The 22,832-nt window shown below is 34.6% G+C and overlaps 1 protein-coding gene and 1 non-coding gene across 20 annotated transcripts in view; both read right to left on the reverse strand.

Annotated features, from left to right (window-relative positions):
* Positions 1–529: 529 nt before the first annotated feature.
* The window catches only part of TXNDC16 (thioredoxin domain containing 16), a 125,150-nt gene continuing 102,847 nt past the window's right edge, over positions 530–22,832 (reverse strand). For all 19 annotated transcript variants that reach the window (XM_072761580.1, XM_072761572.1, XM_072761585.1 and 16 more), the window contains 3 exons: positions 19,465–19,625; positions 15,712–15,902; positions 530–2,858 (listed from right to left, as the gene is read on the reverse strand). In XM_072761580.1, coding sequence (XP_072617681.1) covers positions 2,590–2,858; positions 15,712–15,902; positions 19,465–19,625 — 621 coding nt within the window. In that variant the 3' untranslated portion in view covers positions 530–2,589. The remainder of the gene's footprint in view (positions 2,859–15,711; positions 15,903–19,464; positions 19,626–22,832) is intronic.
* On the reverse strand, positions 7,960–8,066 carry LOC112921497 (U6 spliceosomal RNA). Its single transcript, XR_003235256.1, has one exon. It is a non-coding gene; the product is annotated as a U6 spliceosomal RNA (small nuclear RNA).

Genomic DNA, 22,832 nt, shown 5'->3' on the forward strand with positions numbered 1-22,832 from the left:
TTCTGCTAAAGAGAATCTATATTTCTTTTTCTTTCTTTTTTTTTTTTTTTTTAAGATTTTATTTATTCATGAGAGACACAGAGAGAAGGCAGAGAAATAGGTAGAGAGAGGGGAGCCTGATTTGGGACTCAATCCCAGGACCCTGGAATCATGACCTGAGCTACCCAGGTGCCCCAGCATCTAGATTTCTTTTGTGAGATTTACCTTTTCTGCATTGTGGAAATCTGGTGAGGGCTCCCAGTTAAAGTGTCCACCCTTCCCCTAAGCAAGTTTCCCAGGATTCCCTGAGTCACAAAAGATAGAAAAACAATTGGAACTGATTCATCACTGAGCTCTTAGTTCCTCACACATGGATCCCAGAACAGCCTTGGTTCCTATCTTCTTAAAACATGGCTTGTTTTTTCTTCTAACTGTGAATTATCCAATATTCCCATTTTGCTTAAGTTTCTGTTGCTTGCAACCTTTCTGAAGAAATCCATTTAATACAGGTAGGCAGTCCAATATGGGGCATGACACAGATTAAAAGAAGTTTTTGAAGGAAGCCTGAAATCTAGACATTTTATTTAAAATTATTAAAAGAACATGTTATTAACAGTTGTCAAAATTGCTGGCTATAGTACAATAATCAATTTCAAGTTTCTGTGTGCTTATAGTTAATTAGCATTTTCTAGTGGTTAGGTTAATGTTTCAGTACTACAAACTACATTTATAGTTCATATGAACTGAAATAATATGCATTACATTCTAGAAGAAAAATATCAAAGAGAGGGTATTAACAGTAGCAAATGATCTATGTTAGAATGAAATGTAGCTGTCTTTTGCTTTTTTTATGAACTCAATTGTACTAGGCAAATTGTATGTGCAGAAAATTTCAAGAACAAGACACCTGAAGTAGGTATTAAAAGGGAAAAATATAGTAGAGCACCAAGTAGGATGTTCTCAGCAAATGTCTCAAAAAAAAAAAATGCATGGAGTGAAAATAAGACAAACTGCTACAAACAGAACAGCCTGACAAGTAAGTGCTTTTAAAATTAAAAATTATTTTTTTTGGCTAATCTTTCTCATTATATAGATGAGGCCCTATGGCTTCTCCTCTCATTATACAGATGAGGAGACCAATTGATTTGTCCAAAGCTTACAAAGGTACATTTCATACATGTTTCAGATGAGGGAGCTTCTCTTTTTGTGAAGAGGATAGCAGAATGTCTAATTCTTCTTCAACTTAGCAATATAACTTGTAGAATTAAGTGCACGTTTTAAGATTCTCTTATATACCTTTATACATATATATCTTTATCTCATATGCCTTTATATATGCATTTGAGTTATATGTATTTATATGATTAAAGTTTTAAGTTATATTACATAATGTATATTATATATGATATATAATGCATATATGTACATATATACGTACATGTAAAATACATATATAAACGTGCATATGTAATTCTATATCCTTTTTAGGGTTATCTCATCACCTTTCAAAAGTACTATAAAAATGAATTTATAATAAAAGACATGGTTATATTCAGATAATAATCAGGATAAGACCACCTAATATTTATCTTTAATATTTGAGATTTTTTCAGACATAACTGAGCAGAACAAGAACATTCTACCATTGGTTAGTTTAACACAGGGTTACTCAACCTTGGCACTACTGACATTTGGGCAGGATAGTTCTTTGTCATGAGGGGCTGTCCAATGCATGATAGTGTGTAGCAGCATTCCTGCCCTCTACCCGCTAGATGCCAGTAACACCCCTAGTCATAACAGGCAAAAATGTCTTCTGACATTGCCAAATGTCCCCTGGGGGGCAAAACTGCTCCCTGGTTTAAAAACACTGGTTTTAACATCATGTCTACAACAAAACACATACTATGTCCAGCTATGTGATACAACTGTGGAGTCAGCTGTGATTAAACTAGAGTTGCATTTTTATTCTAATTCATAGCTAGAACTAAGTTAAATTATTTATACCAGTTTTTGTGTAGAACTGAACTCATACAGTTGTCACCACATGTGGCTACTCTGAAGTGAAATGTACAGTAAGGGTAAAATATGCACTGGATTTTGAAGACTTGACAGAAAAAATGTAAAATATCTCAATTTTTATTTAACTTAGCTAATTTTTTAAAAAAATTTATTTATTCATGAGAGACACACACAGAGAGAGAGACAGAGAGAGAGAGAGGCAGAGACACAGGCAGAGGGAGAAACAAGCTCCATGTATGGAGCCTGATGTGGCGCTTGATCCCAGGACTCCAGGATCACATCCTGGGCCCAAGGCAGATGCTAAACCACTGAGCCACCCAAGGATTCCCCTTAACTTAGCTAATTTGGGTATACTTACTGGGTGAAAGATTAAAATTTATTTCACATGCTCATTTTTTACTTTTTTTTAAAAAATGTACTACTAGAAAATTCCAAGTTTACATATATGGCTCACATTATATTTCCATTGGATAACATTGGTGTAGAAACTTGAAATGATTTAATATTTTTTAATAAATACTTCAGTCTATCAAATAAACTAAAAAGACTGTAAAGCTCTCCACAGCTCTATGAAACCAGCTCTTTAGAGCATCATAACTCTTTATTATCATGCCTAAATGATTTTTCTCCTTCTTTAAACCAATTACTTCTATTCCAATGCTTTATTCTCAGTGTTTCAATTGGTTCTTTTATGATTGCTGATTTATCTTCATGTTGTTTTTTATCATTCTCCTGCACATCCATTTCTTTTGTACACTCAGGATCTTTCCTTGTGGGATGTTGAGATGCTGCAGCATCCATCATACTTAGAAAATCATAAGCAGGAAGAGGAGGTTTCCATTCCTGAGCAGGTAAAATTGCTGCAAGGAAGACACAACCATAAGTTGTTAATGAACAGCTATAAAATCATCATATAAATACACTAGAAGATATTTTATTTTGAAAAATATATTTGTAGGAGTAAAGGCTGTATCAGTTTTACTTATCTAAATGAAACTAGATTTTTTATTGTCATGATCTAAGAAATTTGATACATTTGTCATTACTAGCCATTTTCACTTTATGTATTTGTAAGCTATTGTATTCTAATTAAAGGTTAGTATTAATAAAGAAAAAAAAAGACCAAAATCTTCGAATCATCCCTTGTTGAGGTTTTAAAAAAATAGCAGTGTGGTAATGAGATTACATACAGATACAAGTTAAAGTGAAAAAGGCTCCTCCTTTCTACCCTACCCAACTTTATCCCAAAGAACTGGAACATTTTCTTTTTAATTCCAGTATAGTTAACATTGCAAGTGTACAATACAGTGACTCCTCAATTCTATGTATTACTCAGTGCTCATTAGGGTAAGTGTACTCTTAATCCCCTTCACTTATTTTAAACCATCCTCCCCCACCCGCCTCCCCTCTGATAACCTTCAGTTTGTCCTCTATATAGTTAAAAGTCTGTTCTTTGGTTTGTCTTTTTTCTTTGTTCACTTTGTTTCTTAAATTCCACATGAGTATCTTTCTCTGACTTATTTCACCTAGGACTGTACCCTCTAGACCTGTCCATGTTGTTGCAAATAGTAAGATTTCATTCTTTTTTATGGCTGAGTAATGTTCCAGTGTGTGTGAAGTATTAGCTTATCTATCAATGGACAGTCTGCTTCCATAATTTGGCAATTGTAGATAATGCTGCAATAAAGATAGAAATGCATGTATCTTTTTGATTGGCATTTTTTTATTCCTTGGGTAAATAGTAGTGGTATTACTGAGTCATATGGTAATTGTGTTTTTAATTTTTTGAGGAACCTCCCTGCTGTTTTCTACAGGGGCTGCACCAGCTTGCAGTCCCATGTGCACAGGGGTTCCTTATTCTTCACATCCTCATCAACACTTCTTATTTCTTGTATTTTTTATTTTAGCCAATCTGACAGGTATAAAGTGGTATCTCATTGTGGTTTCAATTTACATTTCCCTGATGAGTGACATTGAGCATCTTTTTATGTGTCTTGTTGACCATCTGGATGCCTTTTTCAGAGAAATGTCTATTCATGTCTTCTGCCCCTTTTTAAATGGATTATTTATTTTTTGGATGTTAAGTTGTATAAGTTCTTTACATATTTTGGATACTAACCCTTTCTCAAATATATCATTTGCAAATATCTTGTCCAATTCAGTAGTTTTTTTCAGTAGGTTTTCTTTTAGTTTTGTTGATTGTTTCCTTTGCTATGCAGAAGTCTTTTATTTTGCTGGGTTCCAATAGTTTGATTTTGTTTTTGTTTCCCTTGCCTCAGGAGACATATTAGAAAAGTGTTGCCATGGCCAATGTCAAGGAAATTACTGCCTGTACTCTCTTCCAGGATTTTTATGGTTTCAGGTCTCACATTTAGGTCCTTAATCCATTTTAAGTTTATTTTTGTGTATAGTGTGAGAAAGTGGTCCAGTTTCATTTGTTTACATGTAGCTGTCCAGTTTCCCAACACCATTTGCTGAAGACACTATCTTTGTCCCATTGCATATTCTCACCTCCTTGTCAAAGATTAATTGACCATATAATTGTTGATTTATTTCTGGGCTCTCTATTCTGCTCCATTGATCTATGTGTCTATTTTTGGCCAGTACCATACTGTTGTGATTACTACAGCTTTGTAGTAATTCTTGAAATCTGGGATTGTTCTTGTTTTGTTCTTCCTGCATAAAATTGCTTTGGCTATTCAGGGTCTTTTCTGGTTTCATACAAATTTTATGATTGCTTATTCTAGTTCTATGAAAAACTGCTGTTGGTACTATGATAAGGATTGCATTAAAATCTGTAGATTGCTTTGGGTAGTATGGACATTTTAACTACATTAATTCTTCTAACCCATGAGCATGGAATATCTATTTGTTTAGTTGTCTTTATCAATGTTTTCATTTTCACATTACAAGTCTTTCACCTCCTTGGTTAAGTTTATCCCTAGATATCTTACTATTTTGGGTATAATTTTAAATGGGATTGTCTTCTTAATTTCTCTTTCTGCTACTTCATTGATAGGATATAGAAATGCAAAAGATCTGTTTATTGATTTTGTATCCTGCAACCTTTGGAATTCATTTATCAGTCCTAGTAGTTTTTTGGTGGCATCTTCAGGGTTTTCTGTATATAGTATCAGGCCATCTACAAATAGTAATAGTTTTACTTCTTCTTAACCAATTTGGATGGCTTTTTATTTTTTGTTGTCTGATTGCTCTGGTTAGGACTTCCAGTACTATGTTGAATAGAAGTGTTAAATGGTCTTGTTCCTAACCTTAGAGGAAAAGCTCTGTTCTTCACCACTCAGGATGATATTACCTGTGGATTTTTCATATATGGCCTTTATTACATTAAGTATGTTCCCTCTAAACTTACTTTGTTGAGAGTTTTTATCATGAATGGATGTTTTCTTTGTCAAATGCTTTTCCTGCATCTACTTAAATGATCAGAGGCACCCGGGTGGCTCAGTGGTTGAGCGTCTACCTTTGGTGTGATCCCGGGGTCCTGAGATTGAGTCCCACATCAGGGTCCTTGCAGGGAGCCTGCTTCTCCCTCTCCCTATGTCTCTGCCTCTCTCTGTGTGTCTCTCATGAGTAAATAAATAAAAATCTTTTAAAAAATATGATCATGTGTTTTCCCTTTCTCTCATCAATCTGATGTATCATATTTATGATTTGTAAATATTGAACCACCCTTGCATCCCAGGAATAAATCCCACTTGATAGAGGTGAATGATTTTTTTTTTAAATTTATTGTTGGATTCAATTTGCTAATATTTTGTCAAAGATTTTTGTATCTATGTTTATTAGAAATATTGGCCTGTGATTCTTCTTTTGTGGGGTCTTTATCTGGCCTCATAGAATGATCTGAAAGCTTTTCTTCCTTTTTTGGAATAGTTTGAGAACAAGGTATTAACTCTTCATTAAATGTTTGGTAGAATTCACCATTTGGACTTTTTGTTTGTTGAGAGTCTTTTGATTACTGATTCAATTTCATCACTTGTTCAAATTTTCTTTTTTTTTTTTTTTTTTTAGAAATTTCTTTTTTTTTTTTATTTATGATAGTCACAGAGAGAGAGAGAGAGAGGCAGAGACACAGGCAGAGGGAGAAGCAGGCTCCATGCACCGGGAGCCTGATGTGGGATTCGATCCCGGGTCTCCAGGATCGTGCCCTGGGCCAAAGGCAGGCGCCAAACCGCTGCGCCACCCAGGGATCCCACTTGTTCAAATTTTCTATTTCCTTCTGATTCAGTTTTGGGAGGTTCTATGTTTCTATGGATTTATCCATTTCTTCTAGGTTGTCCAATTTGTTGGCATATAAATTTTCATAATACTCTCATAATCCTTCATAATCCTTTATTTTTCTGTGGTGTCAGTTGTTATTTCTCCTCTATCCACTTCTGATTTTGAGTCTTCTTCTTCTTCTTCTTTTTTTTTTTTTCATGACCTGGCTAAAGGTTTATCAGTTTTGCTGATCTTTTCCAAGCAGCAGCTTCTAGTTTCACTGACCTATTGTTTTTTAAATTTCTATTTCCCTTAGATATGCTCTGATCTTTATTATTTCCTTCTTTCTACTGGTTTTGGGTTTTGTTTGTTCTTTTTCTACCTCCTTTACATGTAAGGTTAGGTTGAGATTTTTCTTGCTTCTTGAGGCAGGCCTGTATTGCTCTAAACTTACCTTTAGAACAACTTTTGCTGCATCCCAAGATTTTGCAGCATTTATGTTTTTGTTTTCCTCATCTCTATTTTTTAATTTCTTCTTTGATTTCTTGGTTGGCCCATTAGGTCTATATATAACATCTTATGCATATAGCAGTTTGTATTAAGTTGATGGTCACTTAAGTTTGAACCCATTATTTACTCTTCTTCCCCCACATTTAGGTATATGGGGTCATATTTTATATCCTTTTATTTTGTGAATCCTTTGACTGATTTTTACATATATATTTAATTTTATTGCTTTTGTGGTTCCTACTTTTCTTATTACTGTTTATGGCATTTCCCTTAGAGTGCCCTTTAATATTTCTTATAGGGCTGTTTAGGTGGTCATGAATTCTTTTAACTTTTGTATGAGAAATTCTCTCTCTCCTTCTATTCTACATGATAGCCTTCCCAGATATTCTTGGCTGCAGATTTTTTACCTTTCAGCACTTTGAATGTATCATGCCACTCCCTTGTAGCCTGCAGAGTTTTCTGAAAAATCTGCTGATAGCATTATGGGGTTCCCCTTGTAGTAACTGTTTTTTCTCTTGTTGCTTTGGAAATTCTCTTATCACTAATTTTTGCCATTTTCATTACTATGTGTCTTAGTGTGGACCTCCTTGGGTTGATTTTATTAGTTGTCTCTTGTGCTCCCTGGGTCTGGATTTCTGTTTCCTTCCCCCAGATTTGGGAATTTTTCAGCTATTATTTCTTCAAATAAATTTTCTGCCTTCTTTTCTCTCTCTGGGGTCCCTACAATACATTTATCATACTTGATGGTGTCATGGAGTTCCTTAAGTCTATTTTCAATTTTTATTATTTTTTCTCTCTCTTGTTCAGCTTAATTGCTTTCCATTACTCTGTCCTCCCGGTTGCCAATCCATTCTTCTGTTTCCTCTATTGTTTATTCCATCTAGTATATTTTTAAACTGAGTTACTGAGTTCTTCATCTTTGACTGTTCTCTTTTATGTTTTTATCTTTAATGTTTTATATCTCTTTGTTAAGGGTCTTACTGAGGTCCTCCACTCTTTTCTAAAGTCCAGCAAGTATCTTTATGACCATTACTTTAAATTCTCTGTCAGGCATATGACTTATTTCTGTTTTGTTTAGCTCTCTTGCTGTGATTTTTGTCCTGTTCTTTCATTCAGGTCATATTCCTCTGTCTCCTCATTTTGTTGAACTCTGTTTCTTTCTTATTTCTTTTTTATTTCTTCTTTTTTTTTTTTTGGTGTATGCAATTTTATTGAAGAAAAATAAATCAAAAAAATATGGAACGTTTCACAAATTTGTGTGTCTTCCTTGCACAGGGGCCATGCTAATCTTCTCTGTATCGTTCCAATTTTAGTATATGTGCTGCTGAAGAGAGCACTGAACTCTGTTTCAATGTGTTAGTAAAGTCAGCTACGTCTCCTGCTCTTGAAAATAGTGGCCTTATGGAAAAGAGGTCTTGTAGTGCCCTGCACTCCAGTGCCCCTGTTGAACAGAAGCTGGCACTTTATGGATGTCTCCTATTTGTATTACATATGCCCTACTATTGTGGCTGAGCCACTTTTGCCTCAGTGTAATCATCTCCAATGGCTGTTCACCTGTTGTGGACAGGGATCAATCCTTGTGTTGTTAGTGGGTCAGTATGGGGCCACAGTGCACTTGAGTAGGAACAGGTGTTTGCCAGATATAGTACCATGGGACACTTTCCCTGTTTCCTGAGAAGTTTCTGTTCTGGGCAAGGTCTGTAGTCAAATATGATGTCTGCCCCTAACCCACTGCTGGGGCTGAAGTCGGACTGCTATGTGGTTGTCTTCCCCTTCCTCCAGGGCAGGAGTTACTTTGCAGTATTGCTGGCCCTGTCAGGGCTACTTGTACACCGCCATGCTTGTGGCACCACTTTGGATAAGCTCTGTCCAAGGGCGTCTTGGAGGGGCATATCCACAGGAGAATGCAGGGTAGGTTGGCAAATTAGGTAGAGACTGTTAGCACTGAGCTGGGTCCCCCAGGTGTCCACATATCTATGCTGGGGGAAAGGGAAGGAAATGATGTCCACCAGCTCCTTTGTTCCTAGAGAAGTCTCCTAAAGATCCCTGCCACTCCAGCATACACTTTGAGATCAGTATATAAATCTCCTCCTGATACACCCCAGGCATTTTTCAAACTCTGCTTCTATGCTCTATCTCTGTTAGGCTGTTTGCTGTGCTGTCTCTTTAAGGGAGGGGGCTCTGACCTCCAGGTTCTCCAAGAGCTGAGCCTGTTGATTGTTGACTTTTTAAAGTTCCAGGCCTTAGGCCCCACTGATTTTAAGAACTCATGAAATTAGGCCCCTCTGGTTTTCAAAGTCATGTTATGTGAATGCAGGTACCTCCTGCCTGTCATGCTTGGTGTGAAGGTCTGTTTCTCTCTCTTCTATGTGCCCGCAAGGTCCCTCCCTTCTGAGGACAGTCCCAAAAGTTGTTTATCTCCCAACTACTCTGTCCTTCATATCTTCTTCAATGCAGCCCCTTCTTTACATTTAGCTGTGGAGAGTCTCTTCTGCCAGTCTTCAGGTTGCTTTCTGGTTTTTACACTGATGTGGGGGTTATTTGGTTGTATCCATGGGATGAGGTGAGCTTTGGATCTTCTTACTTTGTCGTCTTCCCCAGAAGCTTCCCTGGAACTATTTCTTATGAATCATTACAAAAAAAAAAAGTTTTTGGAACAAACACATTTATTTATTTAGACAACTATTTCTTTACATTTTAAAGCATTTTGTTTTTGAAACTTTCTTCTTATATTTGTTAATAGTTGACATACAACTATACTACTACTTACAGGTGTATACCAAACATAATGACTCACTAAGCTTATATGTTATGCTATGCTCACCACAAGTGTAGTTACCATCTGTCACCATACAGTTCTATTACTATATCACTGACTATATTCCCTGTGCTGTACCTTTCATCCCTATGATTTATTCATTCCATAATTGGAAGCCTATATCTCTCTCTCCCCTTCGCCTGTTTTGCCCATCCCCACCCATCCCCTCCTCTCCAGCAACCTTCAGTTTGTTCTCTGTAGTTATAGGTCTGATTCTGCTTTTTATTTGGCTGGTTTTTTTTTAGATTCTACATTTATGTGGAATTATATGGTATTTGTCTTTCTCAGTCTGTCTTATTTCACTTAGCATAAGTGGTCCATCCATGTTGGTAAGGATGTGGAGAAAAAGAACACTTGTGTACCATTGGTGGGAATGTAAACATGTGGAAGACAGTATGGAGGTTCCTCAAAAAACTAAAAATAAAAATACTATATGATCCAATAATTCTGCTACTAGCATTTAACAAAAGAAAACAAAAACACTAATTTGAAAAGATATATGCACCCCTGTGTTTATTGCATTATTATTTACAACAGTGAAGATATGGATGCAACCAAATGTTCACTCATAGATGTTTTTGAAGTTTTTGGTTATACTTTGCATATACTTTATGAAAACAAGATCTGGGATTATTTTTATAAAATGAAGAATAATTAAAAATTGCTACAGAGTCAACTGTACTACAAACAGACAGTGATTATATAGTGTCTTAGATGGGCTTCATAGTAGTGAATCTGAACATTATTTTAAAATACTAGTTATTAAAAAAAAAAAAAATAAAATAAAATAAAATACTAGTTATTAGAAGAGGAAAACTGGTTTAATCTGATTTTAATCTGATAACATTATATAAGTAAATTAGCCAACTCTTCTCTATTGAGTAGAAAGACTTTACAAAAACATTTTAGAATTTAGGTATCCATTTAAAATGCTATTTTGAGAAATAAATTAAGGGAAATATGCAAAGTAAACTTTTAAAAAATAAATTCCAGTGAAAGAATCTCTACACTATTACATGAAAGAAATAATAATAAATGTTGATAAAATACAAACTTGAGCATCTCTCATAAGTCAAATACATACCTTTAAAAGCTTAGGAAACTCATATAAATTCTCATTCCCAGAGGCAGATTAAAAGCGCCAACAAAAATCTACATAAATACATATGCAGTTTATCTATACTTGATAATTTCCTCATGTACACTCAATTATATGAAATCCTAGTACATGGTACATCAGAAGGGTATTACATTTAGGCTACAACTATAGTTGAGTTGACCTCTGCCTTTGGCGTAGGTCCCAGTGGTCCCAGGATTGAGTCCTGCATCAGGCTCCCCATGGGGAGTCTGCTCTCCCTCTGCCTATGTCTCTGCCTTTCTCTGTGTCTCTCATGAATAAATAAATTAAAAATACATACATTAAAGTATCTTCAAGGAAAGTCCAACTTAAAGCATAATGAATATTTAGCATATTTATTTTTTAAGGTAAACACTGCATCCAGTGGTCTGACATGATGGCAAAATGCCCAGAAGTAGGCATCTCAATTCTGCTAATTATTTGTTAAGAAAATTATACAAAGGTCCTAGATGTTTTCAATTGCAAATTAAACCGGACTTTCATCATGTATAAATAATAAATGCTTTATTATCAAATTAGTACTGATAATAATAGCTAATATTTTTTGAACCTTTACTTTGTACCAGGCATTATTCTTTTAATCTTTACAATCCCATGCAGTAAGTATAATTTTTATTCCAATTTTATAAATGAAAATCAAGATCTATGATAGAAAAGTTGAAGGCTAAATGAAAATCTTGAGTAAGAATAGCCAGTGGTCACAATTTCACATAAATTAATATATGCAGCAAGCATGATAAAGCAGACACACAAGGCACCACAGATTCAGACTTTTCTGGGAGTAGCTACAGCATCTCAGTCTCCAATCTATCTCTTAAAGAGGTGAGAACAGGTCCTGCTGGCACAGAACACAGGACTCAATAGAAAGAAGTACTGTTCATTTTGCTTCTTTCCTGCTGCAGAGGCTGCAGGACTAATTTAAGAATAGGAACACTGATACAGAGAAATAATGGAAAACCCTCAAAGATTGAAAGATTGAGTTGGCAAAGGCATAAACAGAATTATAATGGAAGATACACCAGTCTCAGGAAACTAAAAAAAAAAAAAAAAAAAATTCTGGTTCTTTCTTCTTGGTAATGATTTGAGTTGAGGAATCAAAGCCCAACAGATGTTACCTATAGGAAAGATCTCTATATGACTAACAAAAATACTTAGGACTTCATACCTTACAAAGTGCCTATACATATATAATTTATACTTGATTTTTAAAGTAAGTATGTGACATAGAATAAGAACTATTAATCTTACTTTACAGTTGCAGAGGAAGAAATAAAGAAAGACTTGCCTAGAGCCAAACCATTAATAATCCAGGGGGTAGGATCAGGAGCTCAGGTTTCTGTACCTTTGAACATTACCACCTTTTAATTTTATTTTTTTAATTGAAGTACTGTTGACACACAATATTAGCTTCAGGTATACAACATAATGATTGGCATTATGAAATGATCACCGTATGTCTAGTCACTGTCACCATACAAAAATGGAATATTAACTATATTCCCTAAGATCTACTTTTCATCCCCATGACTTATAACTTTAGTTTGTACCTCTTAATCCCCTTCACCTAGTTTGTCCATCCCTCCCCTCTGAAAACCACTAGTTCTTTCCATGTCTGTTTCTGTTTTGTTCATTTGTTTTGTTTTTTTAGATTCCATGTATAACTTGTATCACACAGTATTTGTGCTCCTCTGTCTTATTTCACTTAGCATAATACTCTCTCCATCCATCTATGTTGTCATGAATGGCAAGATTTTATTCTTTTTTTTTATGGCTGAGCAATATCCCATTGTTTAGTATAATTACCATATCTTCTTTCCCATTCATCTATTAATAGACACTTCTGTTGTGTCCATATCTTTGCTCTTGTAGATAATGCTGCAGTAAATATAGGGGTGCATATATCTTTTCAAATTAGTGTTTTAAATTTCTTTGTGTAAATACTCAGAAGTGGGATTATTAAGTTACATGGTATTTCTAATTTCTTAGGGAACCTCCATGATCCTTTCAATACATTTAATTCATTTTGCTAATACTCTGTTAAGAATTTTTACTTCTAGGGGCACCTGGGTGACACAGTTGGTTAAGCATTCAAATCTTGGTTTCAGCTTAGGTTGTGATCTCAGGGTCATGACATCAAGCCCCATGTCAGGCTCCAAGCTCAGTCCAGAGTCTGCTTAAGACTCCACCCCCCCCCCCAACCCACTCTGTTTCACTCTCTCTAAATAAAAAAATAAATGTTATTAAAAAATATTTTTGTATCTCTGTTCATCAGGGATACTTCCCTGTAATTTTCTCTTTTTTGTAGTATCTTTGTCTGGTTTTGGTATCCAGGTAATGCTGGCCTTGTAAAATAAATGTGGAAGAATTCTTTTCTCTTGTACTTTTTGGAATAGTTTGAAAAGCATAGGTATTATTCTTTAAATGTTTGGTAGAATTCACCTGTGAGGCCTTATGGTCTATGACTTTTGTTTTTTTTGGTTTTGTTTTTTTTTTTGGAAATTTTTTTATTACTGGTTCAATTCTGGTAGGAGTAATTGTTTTATTTTAAAGACTTTCTGGTTTTTCCTGATTCAGTCTTGAAGTTTTTAAGTTTCTAGGAATGTATCCTTTTCTTCTGGGTTGTACAATTTTTTAGCATATAGTTTTTCATGGTAGTCTTACAATCCTTTGTACTTCTGTGGGAAGGGATGCAAGGATGGTTTTTGGACAAATGTTCTGTATATATCTGTTAAGTCCATCTGATCTAATATGTCATTTAAAGCCACTGTTTCCCTATTGATTTTCAGTCTGGATGTTCTCTATTGATGTAACTGGGGTGTTAAAATCCCCTACAGTATTGCATTACTGTCAATTTCTCCCTTTATGTCTGATAATATTTGCTTATATAATTAGGTGCTCCTATACTGAGTGCCTAGATATTTACAACTGTTATATCTTGTTGGATTGATCCCTTTATGTTTATCACTGTCTTTTGTTATACTCTGTTTTAATGTTTATATTGCCTGATATAAGTACTATTAACCCAGCTTTCTTTTTGTTTCCATTTGCATGAAATATCTTTTCTCATTCTTTTACTTTCCTTCTGTATGTATCTTTAAGTCTGAAGTGAGTCTCTTGTAGGAAGCCAATAGATGGGTCTTGTTTTTTCATCTATTTAGTCACTCTAAGTTTTTTGATTGGAGCATTTAACCTACTTACATTTAAAGTAATTATTGAGGGATGCCTGGTTGGCTCAGTCAGTAGAGCATGCAACTCTTGATCATGGGCCTCTGAGTTCGAGCTCTGTGTTGGGTGTATAAATTACTTAAAAATAAAATCTTTAAAAAAATAATAATTGATAAGTATGTACTTCTTGCCATCTTATTAATGGTTTTCTGGTTTTTGTAGTTCTCTGTTCCTTCTCTTGTCCTCTTCCCTTGTGATTTGGTAATTTTCTTTAGTGTTTTGTTTGGATTCCTTTCTCTTCATTTTTTGAGTATCGATTTTAGATTTTTCGTTTGTGGTCATCATGAGGTTTATATATAACACATCATGTATATGGCAGTACTATTCATAAGAGCCAAAAAGTGGAGACAACCTAAATGTCCAACTGATGGAAAAACAAATGTGGTATATCCAAACAATGAAAAATTACTCATCCATAAAAAGGAATGAACTATTGATTTATGTTATAACATCAATGATCCTTAAAAACCTGTACTGATTGAAAAAGCCAGATCCAAAGGCCACATATTATATGATTCCATTTATATAAATTGTCCAGGATAGGCAAATCTACAGAGACATAAAATATATTGTCTGGGGAAAGAGGGAAGGGAGAAGGAGTGACTGCTAATAGGTAAGGGGGGTTCTTTTTGAGGTGATGAAAATGTTCTGGAATTCAATAGTGGCAATGGTTACACAATCTTGTAAATATACTAAAACTACTGAATTATACATTTTAAAAGGATGAATTTTATGGTATGTGAATTATATTTCAATATAAAAATATCATCCATAAAAAAATATCATCCATAGGCAAGTTAAACATAAACATAGTTAAAACTGTCTAACTTAACAGAAATGAAGTTCCCACACCTGGGAAGAACAGGTGTGCTGCAATGATTGACACTTAAATTAGGTACCTGATCACATATACACAAATATACATAATGACTTATTCACAATATGCAAGCTGGCTGAGACAATATAGTAATGAATTGGAATTTGTACACAAGTATTGTATGTATATATAGATACACTCATACTTATGTACACACACACACACACACACACACACACACACACTGTATTTCAAGACTCTGTCATGGAACAATGTCAAAATATAATATAGTTCATCTGGTATCCAATAACAAAATCCTTGGTAGTATCTTAAACAGATTTTTTCATTACATCAAATTTCAAACTATTTTCTCCATATACTAATAATCTAGGTTATTACATGTTAACTTATTTAAATTATAGTAACAGGTTTATTATAATTGTATATGAATTAACATATACATTTGTACCACAGATATAAATTCACGTATGTTTTAGAAAAGTAGAGACTATGACATATCATAAGCCAGCATCATAAACTGACCAAGATCTATTTTCTTATAATAGAGTGAAAGAGATGCAGGTTGGAATTAAAGCTTCCTCATTTACTGGTTAATCATTTGATTTTGAACTAGTTACCTAACTCTTCTACAGATAACAATACTTCCTATGACTTTTAGGAGAATTAAGTGATTAACATGTATTAACTCATTTAACATTGTGCTAGACACCTATCAAGCATTCAATAAATGTTAGTTATTACTATCATTAAATTTAATAAAATGTAATGTAATGGTACTTATTTTCTTGGGGTAATAAATACTTACCACAAAGAAAATTGTTCCATGGACAATGCTATAACATATTAATATTTCGGATACTTACAAACATTACGATTCAACTCATTCTAGCATATATTAGCTATAATTCAAGTTTAAAAATCTATGAAAATACATTAGTGGGTATATTAAAACAGAAAACTTACTGATATGATTCTCAAGTCCTGCTTCTAGTTTCTTAAGCCACAATAAAAGGTTTTGTTCAGTGATAGCCTGGTCTGAAGGAAATGCAAATACTTGGCCACCTGAATGCAGATTGACCACAACAAGAAGAGGAAGGGGAGGCATAGTGTCAAAATATGACTGCAAGATTCCTCTTCCCACAGGAGTATTCTTTCTGCAAAAGGGAACAACAGAACGCATTAGTATTTCTTTCTATAACAAAATTATGAATACAACAATTCGTAGAACATTAAACTTTAATTATAATATCATACCATTATTTTATAAAAAGATATCCTAAAAACCAGGAGGTCTAGAACTATGTTATTAGTAATGAAGTTCTTAATGAGTTTGACATGGGCACTGTGTTTCTCTTAGGGGAAAAAAAAAGGTAGCCAGTGACTATTTTCATGAAAACCAGTCATAGTTCAAAGGTTTGTCAATTTGGGTTTGATATAATCAATAGATTCCTCCCAAAGTTGAGCTAAGTATCTGATCACATGTCAACAAAAATTAAATGGATACAAACTATAAAATAAAAAGAAAAAGATACTTATAACAAGTACCTCTCCAAATAAAGTTGTTTTTCCTCAGGATAAAAGAATAAAACATTAAAAAAAATTTTATAAATAAAACATTTTATTTTTTATTTTTAAAAATATATTTATTTTTTATTTTTTCAAATAAAAACATTTTTTAAAAGTTATGGTCAGCCTTCTAGGAGCCACCACTCTTCCTCTTCCCCTAAGCAGCCTGAGATGACCTCTAAAAATGGTTCGCTATTTGTTCAAGCCAGAAAACCCTACAAAAATCATGCAAATCGAGAGGTTCAAATCTTCATGTTCACTTTAAGAACACATGTGAAACTGCCCAGGCCATCAAGGGTATGCATATTTGAAAAGCCACCAAGTACATGAAAGATGTCACTTTGCAGCAGTGTGTGCCATTCCATCACTACAATGGTAGAGTTGGTAGGTGTGCCCAGGCCAAATAGTGGGACTGGACACAGGGTCAGTGGCTGAAGAAGAGTGCTGAATTTTTACTGCACATGTTTAAGAATGCAGAGAGTAATGCTGAACTTAAGGGTTTAGATGTAGATTCTCTGGCCATTGAGCACATCCAAGTGAACAAAGCCCCCAAGATACAGTGTAGAACTTACAGATGGCCAGATCCACCCACATATGAGTTCTCCCAGTCACATCAAGATGGTCCTTACTGAAAATGAGCAGATTGTTCTGAAACCAGAAGGGGAGGCTGCACAGAAGAGAAAGATATCCCAGAAGAAACTAAAGAAACAAAAACTTAAGGCCTGGGAGTAAATTCTGCATAGAATAAATGCAAATAAAAAGTCAAAAATAATTTAAAAATAAGAGTTATAGTCATACATGGAAACCATAACTTTTAAGATACTTAGCTTTCCAGGGTAGCCCAGGTGGCTCAGCGGGTTAGCACTGCCTTCAGCCCAGGGCGTGATCCTGGGGACCTGGGATTCAGTCCCATTTCAGGCTCCCTGCATGGAGCCTGCTTCTCCCTCTGCCTGTGTCTCTGCCCCTCTCTCTCTCTCTCTCTTTCTGTGTGTGTCTCTCCCATGAATAAATAAATAAAATCTTTAAAAAAAAAGATACTTAACTTTCCTAAAACAGCACATTCCACATTATGGAAAATACTGTTTTACTCTGAGATACCTACAAAGATAAGTACCCTGGGAAATTTTTGTTTTAAGCAGTAGTAGTGAACTCTTCACAGAAAAAAAAAAAAAAGTATGTCACCTCATTCTTATAATTTTTCAAATGAATTAAAAATGTCTTTCATCTGATGAATTTGAACAATGGATAGTGTGTGTTTATGTAAACTGTGTTCACAGACATTAAATGTAACACAAGCTATAAATCTAGAAAGCATAACAGAAAATATTGTTGGTGAATGCACTGAAAACTATCTGTAACATTTAAGGCTGCATTTGAAAAATATAAAAGCAGAGGAAACGGAGCTGAAGAAAAAATGCCAAATATCACAATGTTTATTTTTTATGTATTTGCATCAATGGACAACAATTACTTTTAAAATCAGAAAAATTACTACTTCTTATTTGTATGACAACCAAAAGGAAAGGTAACATAAGTTAAACAAGTGGACTATATCAAATTAAAAAGCTTCTGCATAGCAAAGGAAACCAATTAAATGAAAAGGCAACCTTTGGAATGAGAGAAGATATCTGCAAATCATATAACTGATAGGTTATCCAAAATAACCAAAGAATTCACGTAACAGCAAACACAAACAATCCAATTAAAAAATGGGCAGAGACATTTTTACAAAGAAGACCTACAGGTGGCCAAGAAGTACATGAAATAATGCTCAACATCACTAACTAGGTAATGCAAAACAAAATCACAGTGAGATACCACCTCAACCCTGTTAAAATGGCTAGTATCAAAAAGATGAAAGATAACAAGTGCTGGTAAGGATGTAAAAAAAAAAAGGGAACCCCCCCCCCAAAAAAAAGGGAACCCTTCTGCACTGTTGGTGAGAATGTAAATTGGTGCAGCCACTGTGGAAAGCAGCAGGGTGGTTCCTCAAAACACTGAATTAGAACTACCATATGATTCAGCAATCCTACTTCTGAGTATATACATAAAGGAGATGAAAACAAGACACTGAATGGATCGATGCACTCCCATGTTTGTGGCAGCATTACTTGCAACAGCCAAGATATGGAAACAACCTAAGTAATCTGTGAAGAGATGAATGGATAAAGAAGATGTGGTACATAAACAACAGAACATTATTCAGCCATAAGATGAAGAAAATCCTGCCACTTGCTAACAAGGATGGACTCTGAAGACACAAACTATGCAAAGTGAATTAAGCCCCCCAGACAGAGAAAGACAAATACTGCATGGTATCACATAAGTGATAAAAAAAAGTCAAACTCACAGAAACATAATAGAAAAGTGTTTGCCAGGGACTCAGGGTTGGGGGAAGTAGGAAGAGGTTGGGAAAAGGAAACAAACTTTCAGCTATAAGGTGAATAAATAAGGTCTGAGGATCTAATGAATAACATGGTGACCATGGTGACTATAGTTGAGAATGCTATGTAATTGAAATTTGCTAAGAGAGTAGAACTTAAATGTTCTTACTCCCTCCCCCAAATCATATATGTATAAATACATGTATTTTATAATAGGTAATAAATATATTAGATGGAGGAATCCTTCCACAATGGATATAGGTACTACAATGTACACTTTAAATATCTTAGAATTTTGTCAATTATTCCTATATACATCTAAAAATATATTGAGTAAAATAAAAACTGTATTGTAATATGCAATTCAAACTAAAACAAGGTCATCTGGGACACCTGGGTGGCTCAGCGGTTGAGCATCTGCCTTCAGCCCAGGGTGTGATACTGGAGATCACACCCACATCTGTCCCACATCAGGCTCCCTGCATGGAGCCTGCTTGGAGCCTGCTTCTCTCTCTGCCTGTGTCTCTGCCTCTCTCTCTCTCTCTCTCTCTCTTTCTCTCTCTCTCATGAATAAATAAATAAAATATTTTTTAAAAAATAAAATAAGGTCATCTTAGACCACATGAGAAAGTTTAGTTACTAAAACATCATGATAACATATACACTGGTCCATAATATTAACTCCAAAGATATAAAGAGTTTAATTTCCTAATGAAAATGTAATCATTATAGTGATTTACATATTAAAAAATAAAAATATACTTACAGATTTAACCAGCAAGGGGTAAGTGAATCCAAGTGTTTCTCTTTTACCAGCATCAATATTGCTTTTTTATATTGAGGATTTATGCTGCCATCACTGAATAAAATAAGTAATGGTTTCTGAAGTCTTAAATAAATGGGAAGATTTTCCACAGTGATTTCTGGCTGTTAAAAAAAAAAAAAATCAACATGCTGAATGATGATGCATAAAATAGAAAATGTTCAAATCACTCATGCAATTTTAGTTGTAAAGTATAATTCAAACATATCTTAAGTGGAGATTTTGCTAATAACTGTGAATTTCAAGAGCTTTTTAGGCTTACTTTATCTTAATGAGTTATTTCCAAAATAAAGTTAATTTGAAAATAAATGAGTTCCCTGTTTTACAAGGATGTAACGCTTCTAATAATTTCTTATGCTAAAATCTGGACCAGATTAGCCAACATATATATGACAAACAAAACTCTTATTGTATATAACATAAAATTTTTGGAAAAAAAATGCTGACCTTCAAAGATATAATCTTTCAATATCTATGATTACTTAAAATAAAAATCTTACTTTGTTTCAATGTTATGGATTTTAGCTTAACTAATATAATCTAAAACATGTTTTAACAAAAATATCAGTCCACTTCTTTTCAGTTTAAGCTAAAATACCAAACTCTGGCATGTACTTTTCCTTATTTAGTCCTCAAAGTCACTTTCCTCTGCCAGTTTTCATTTTTCTTCTAATTCTTTCTCTTTAATACTCAAAATCCTCCTCTCACACCTTCCTCTTTCAGGACTTAAATCTTAGATCCCCTCTTCTCCAAATTTCCCTATACTGTCTTCTTATATTGTTATCTTTAATCTTCTACATGAGTTACGTCTCCTTTCTAAAATTGACAGATCTGGGTTCCTTGGGTGGCTCAGCGGTTTAGCGCCTGCCTTTGGTCCAGGGCATGATCCTGGAGTCCCGGGATCAAGTCTTGCGTCAGGCTCCCAGCATGGAGCCTGCTTCTCCCTGTGTCTCTGCCTCTCTCTCTCTCTCTCTCTCTGTGTGTGTGTGTGTGTCTGCGCCTCTCTCTCTCTCTGTCTCTCTCTCTATGTCTATCATGAATAAATAAATAAAATCTTAAGAAAAAAAATAAAATTGACAGATCTCGTCAGGCCAGCTGATCTCCTCACTCTGAGCAGATCAGAAACATTAGGGAAGATGGAGCCACCACTACAAAGTTCAAAATGTTATACTGGGTTTTGAATCAAAAAGAAGTAAGATATTTTCCCTGCCCTCAAAGAGCTCATATTCAAAAGAGGAGATAGGTATATAAACTGCTGTGATCCAAGAAAATTTAATGTTTGACAATAAAATTAAGCTAAAAAAACAAAGTAGGGGAGCTCATGGATGGTGATATTTGATCTGGCCTTGGGCAAGAAATACGATCTTGACAGAAGAAAGTAAGTGCTAGAGCCAGGATTCTAGATATATAGGGAGCGTCGTGGGGACAGGCAGAGAACTGTGAAGGCATACATGCCATCTGGGAACAGTGGGAGTGAAGTATGCCAGACTTAGGCATGCAAGAGGCAAATGTGGCTGTAACTCCAGATGGGAAAAATGCCTTGCTAGGTCTTCTAGCTCCCAGGACTACTGAGAAGATCTGGTATCAAATGAGTGGCATGGTTATGCCTGTTTTAGAAAGATGACTAACTAGAGTATGAACTTGTGAAAGGACAGACCAGTGACAAGCATTTCAAGGAAGAAAGACCAAGAGTTCTGTGAGTTGAGGAGGAAAGATCAGAAATTCAGATTTAGGAATTATCAGTTGGTATATTGATGGTAGAAATTATGGTTAAATTGGATAAAATTTCCCAAAGAAAGGACAGCAAATGAAGAAAAAGACTGAAGGCTGAAGATGGAATTCTAGAGTGTCCAGAGGGTTGACGGAGGTATCTGGAGAGGACTGAATTGCAAAAGCCAGAGGAACAGAGAATTTTGAGAAGAAAAAGCATTGCCAATAGTTTTGGTTGCTACTTACAGAAAAGGTCATCAAACATGATAATTGAAGGTGTCCTTTGGCTACTTGAGTATACAAGAGGCTGTAAATTATCCATAATAAAAGCATAAACAAAGGAACTTAATATATCTGAGAAAAGTGCTAGAACTCTTTGTTAGGAAGTATGTTTACATGTGACAGCCTTGGATAGATCATTGCTTATGTAGTTAATTATTATGTATTTAAGATTTATCATCACATTAATTAAAAATAAAAATTAGTTGCCATGTAAAAAATGTTTACTATCTGGTCACCCATTTATCCTTCCTATCCAGATGAAAAACCAAAGTCTTTCTAGGACCTTATTTAGTGCAGGCCAGATGAGGTTGCAGCTGGCTGGCTGCTACAAACTCTAGGCTTAAATCTCCAACACAGACAGCTTTAAGAAATTTAATAACCACTTCAGGGTTTTAGAGTTTATGAAAAGGTCATAAACTAAAAGCAAAACAATTTTTATTATAGCTGTTTGGTTTTTAGTTGAATGCTGTAAACCAAAACACTATAAACTGAAAACACTGCCACAAAGCTTAACTATAAACAGAGTAAAATGTTCCAATCTCTTCTCATACAAAACAGGACCAGGTAGCAGCCTTAAATGTGTGTTTGCCCTTTGGACTAGCAATTCAAATTCTGTGAATTTACCATGAGTATGTAATCATGGAAACACCCAAAGATTATACACAAGGTTGGTCCCTGAGTAAAACTAAATACAACTTAAATATTCATCAACAGGAGATTAAATGAATTGTGAGGGGTTTTAGTGCAACAGAATATTATGTGGATATTAAAAAACCAATATGTGTATCTTCATTTCATGATGGAAATATCCCTTAATATAAAAAAGACAATCACATATATACACATGGATTTTTTTTTTTAAGTTTGGGAAACTATTTCCCCCAATTTAAATTTGGTCAAAGAGGTTACAGTTGATTCCAATTTTCTTCTCTTGTGGTTCTCTGTATTTTATGGGAAAAGAAAGGTAAAAGGCTTATAATAATTCTAAAAATATTAAACTATGTCTGTGGCTAAGGAAATACTCATTGAATAACATGTCATTAAATATAAAAACATTACCTTAATAATTTGGAAAACTACATCCTGAAAATATTAATGATTTGATTAATCATAACCTGTAACTTTAGTGGGAAGAAGGGAGGGAACAGAACCAAAGTCATAAAAAGATTTAATAAAGACTACAGCCATTAATTTGAGCCTAAAATGTAATGTTATTTTGATCATCATGGCAAGAAACATAACAACAGGAGGATGTTCATTCAGTATTTATAGTTGATAATAATGATTCTCATGTCACTTTAGAAAAACAGAAAAGCATA

The sequence above is a fragment of the Vulpes vulpes genome, chromosome 6, assembly GCF_048418805.1.
Source record: "Vulpes vulpes isolate BD-2025 chromosome 6, VulVul3, whole genome shotgun sequence".
NCBI classification, from domain to species: domain Eukaryota; kingdom Metazoa; phylum Chordata; class Mammalia; order Carnivora; family Canidae; genus Vulpes; species Vulpes vulpes.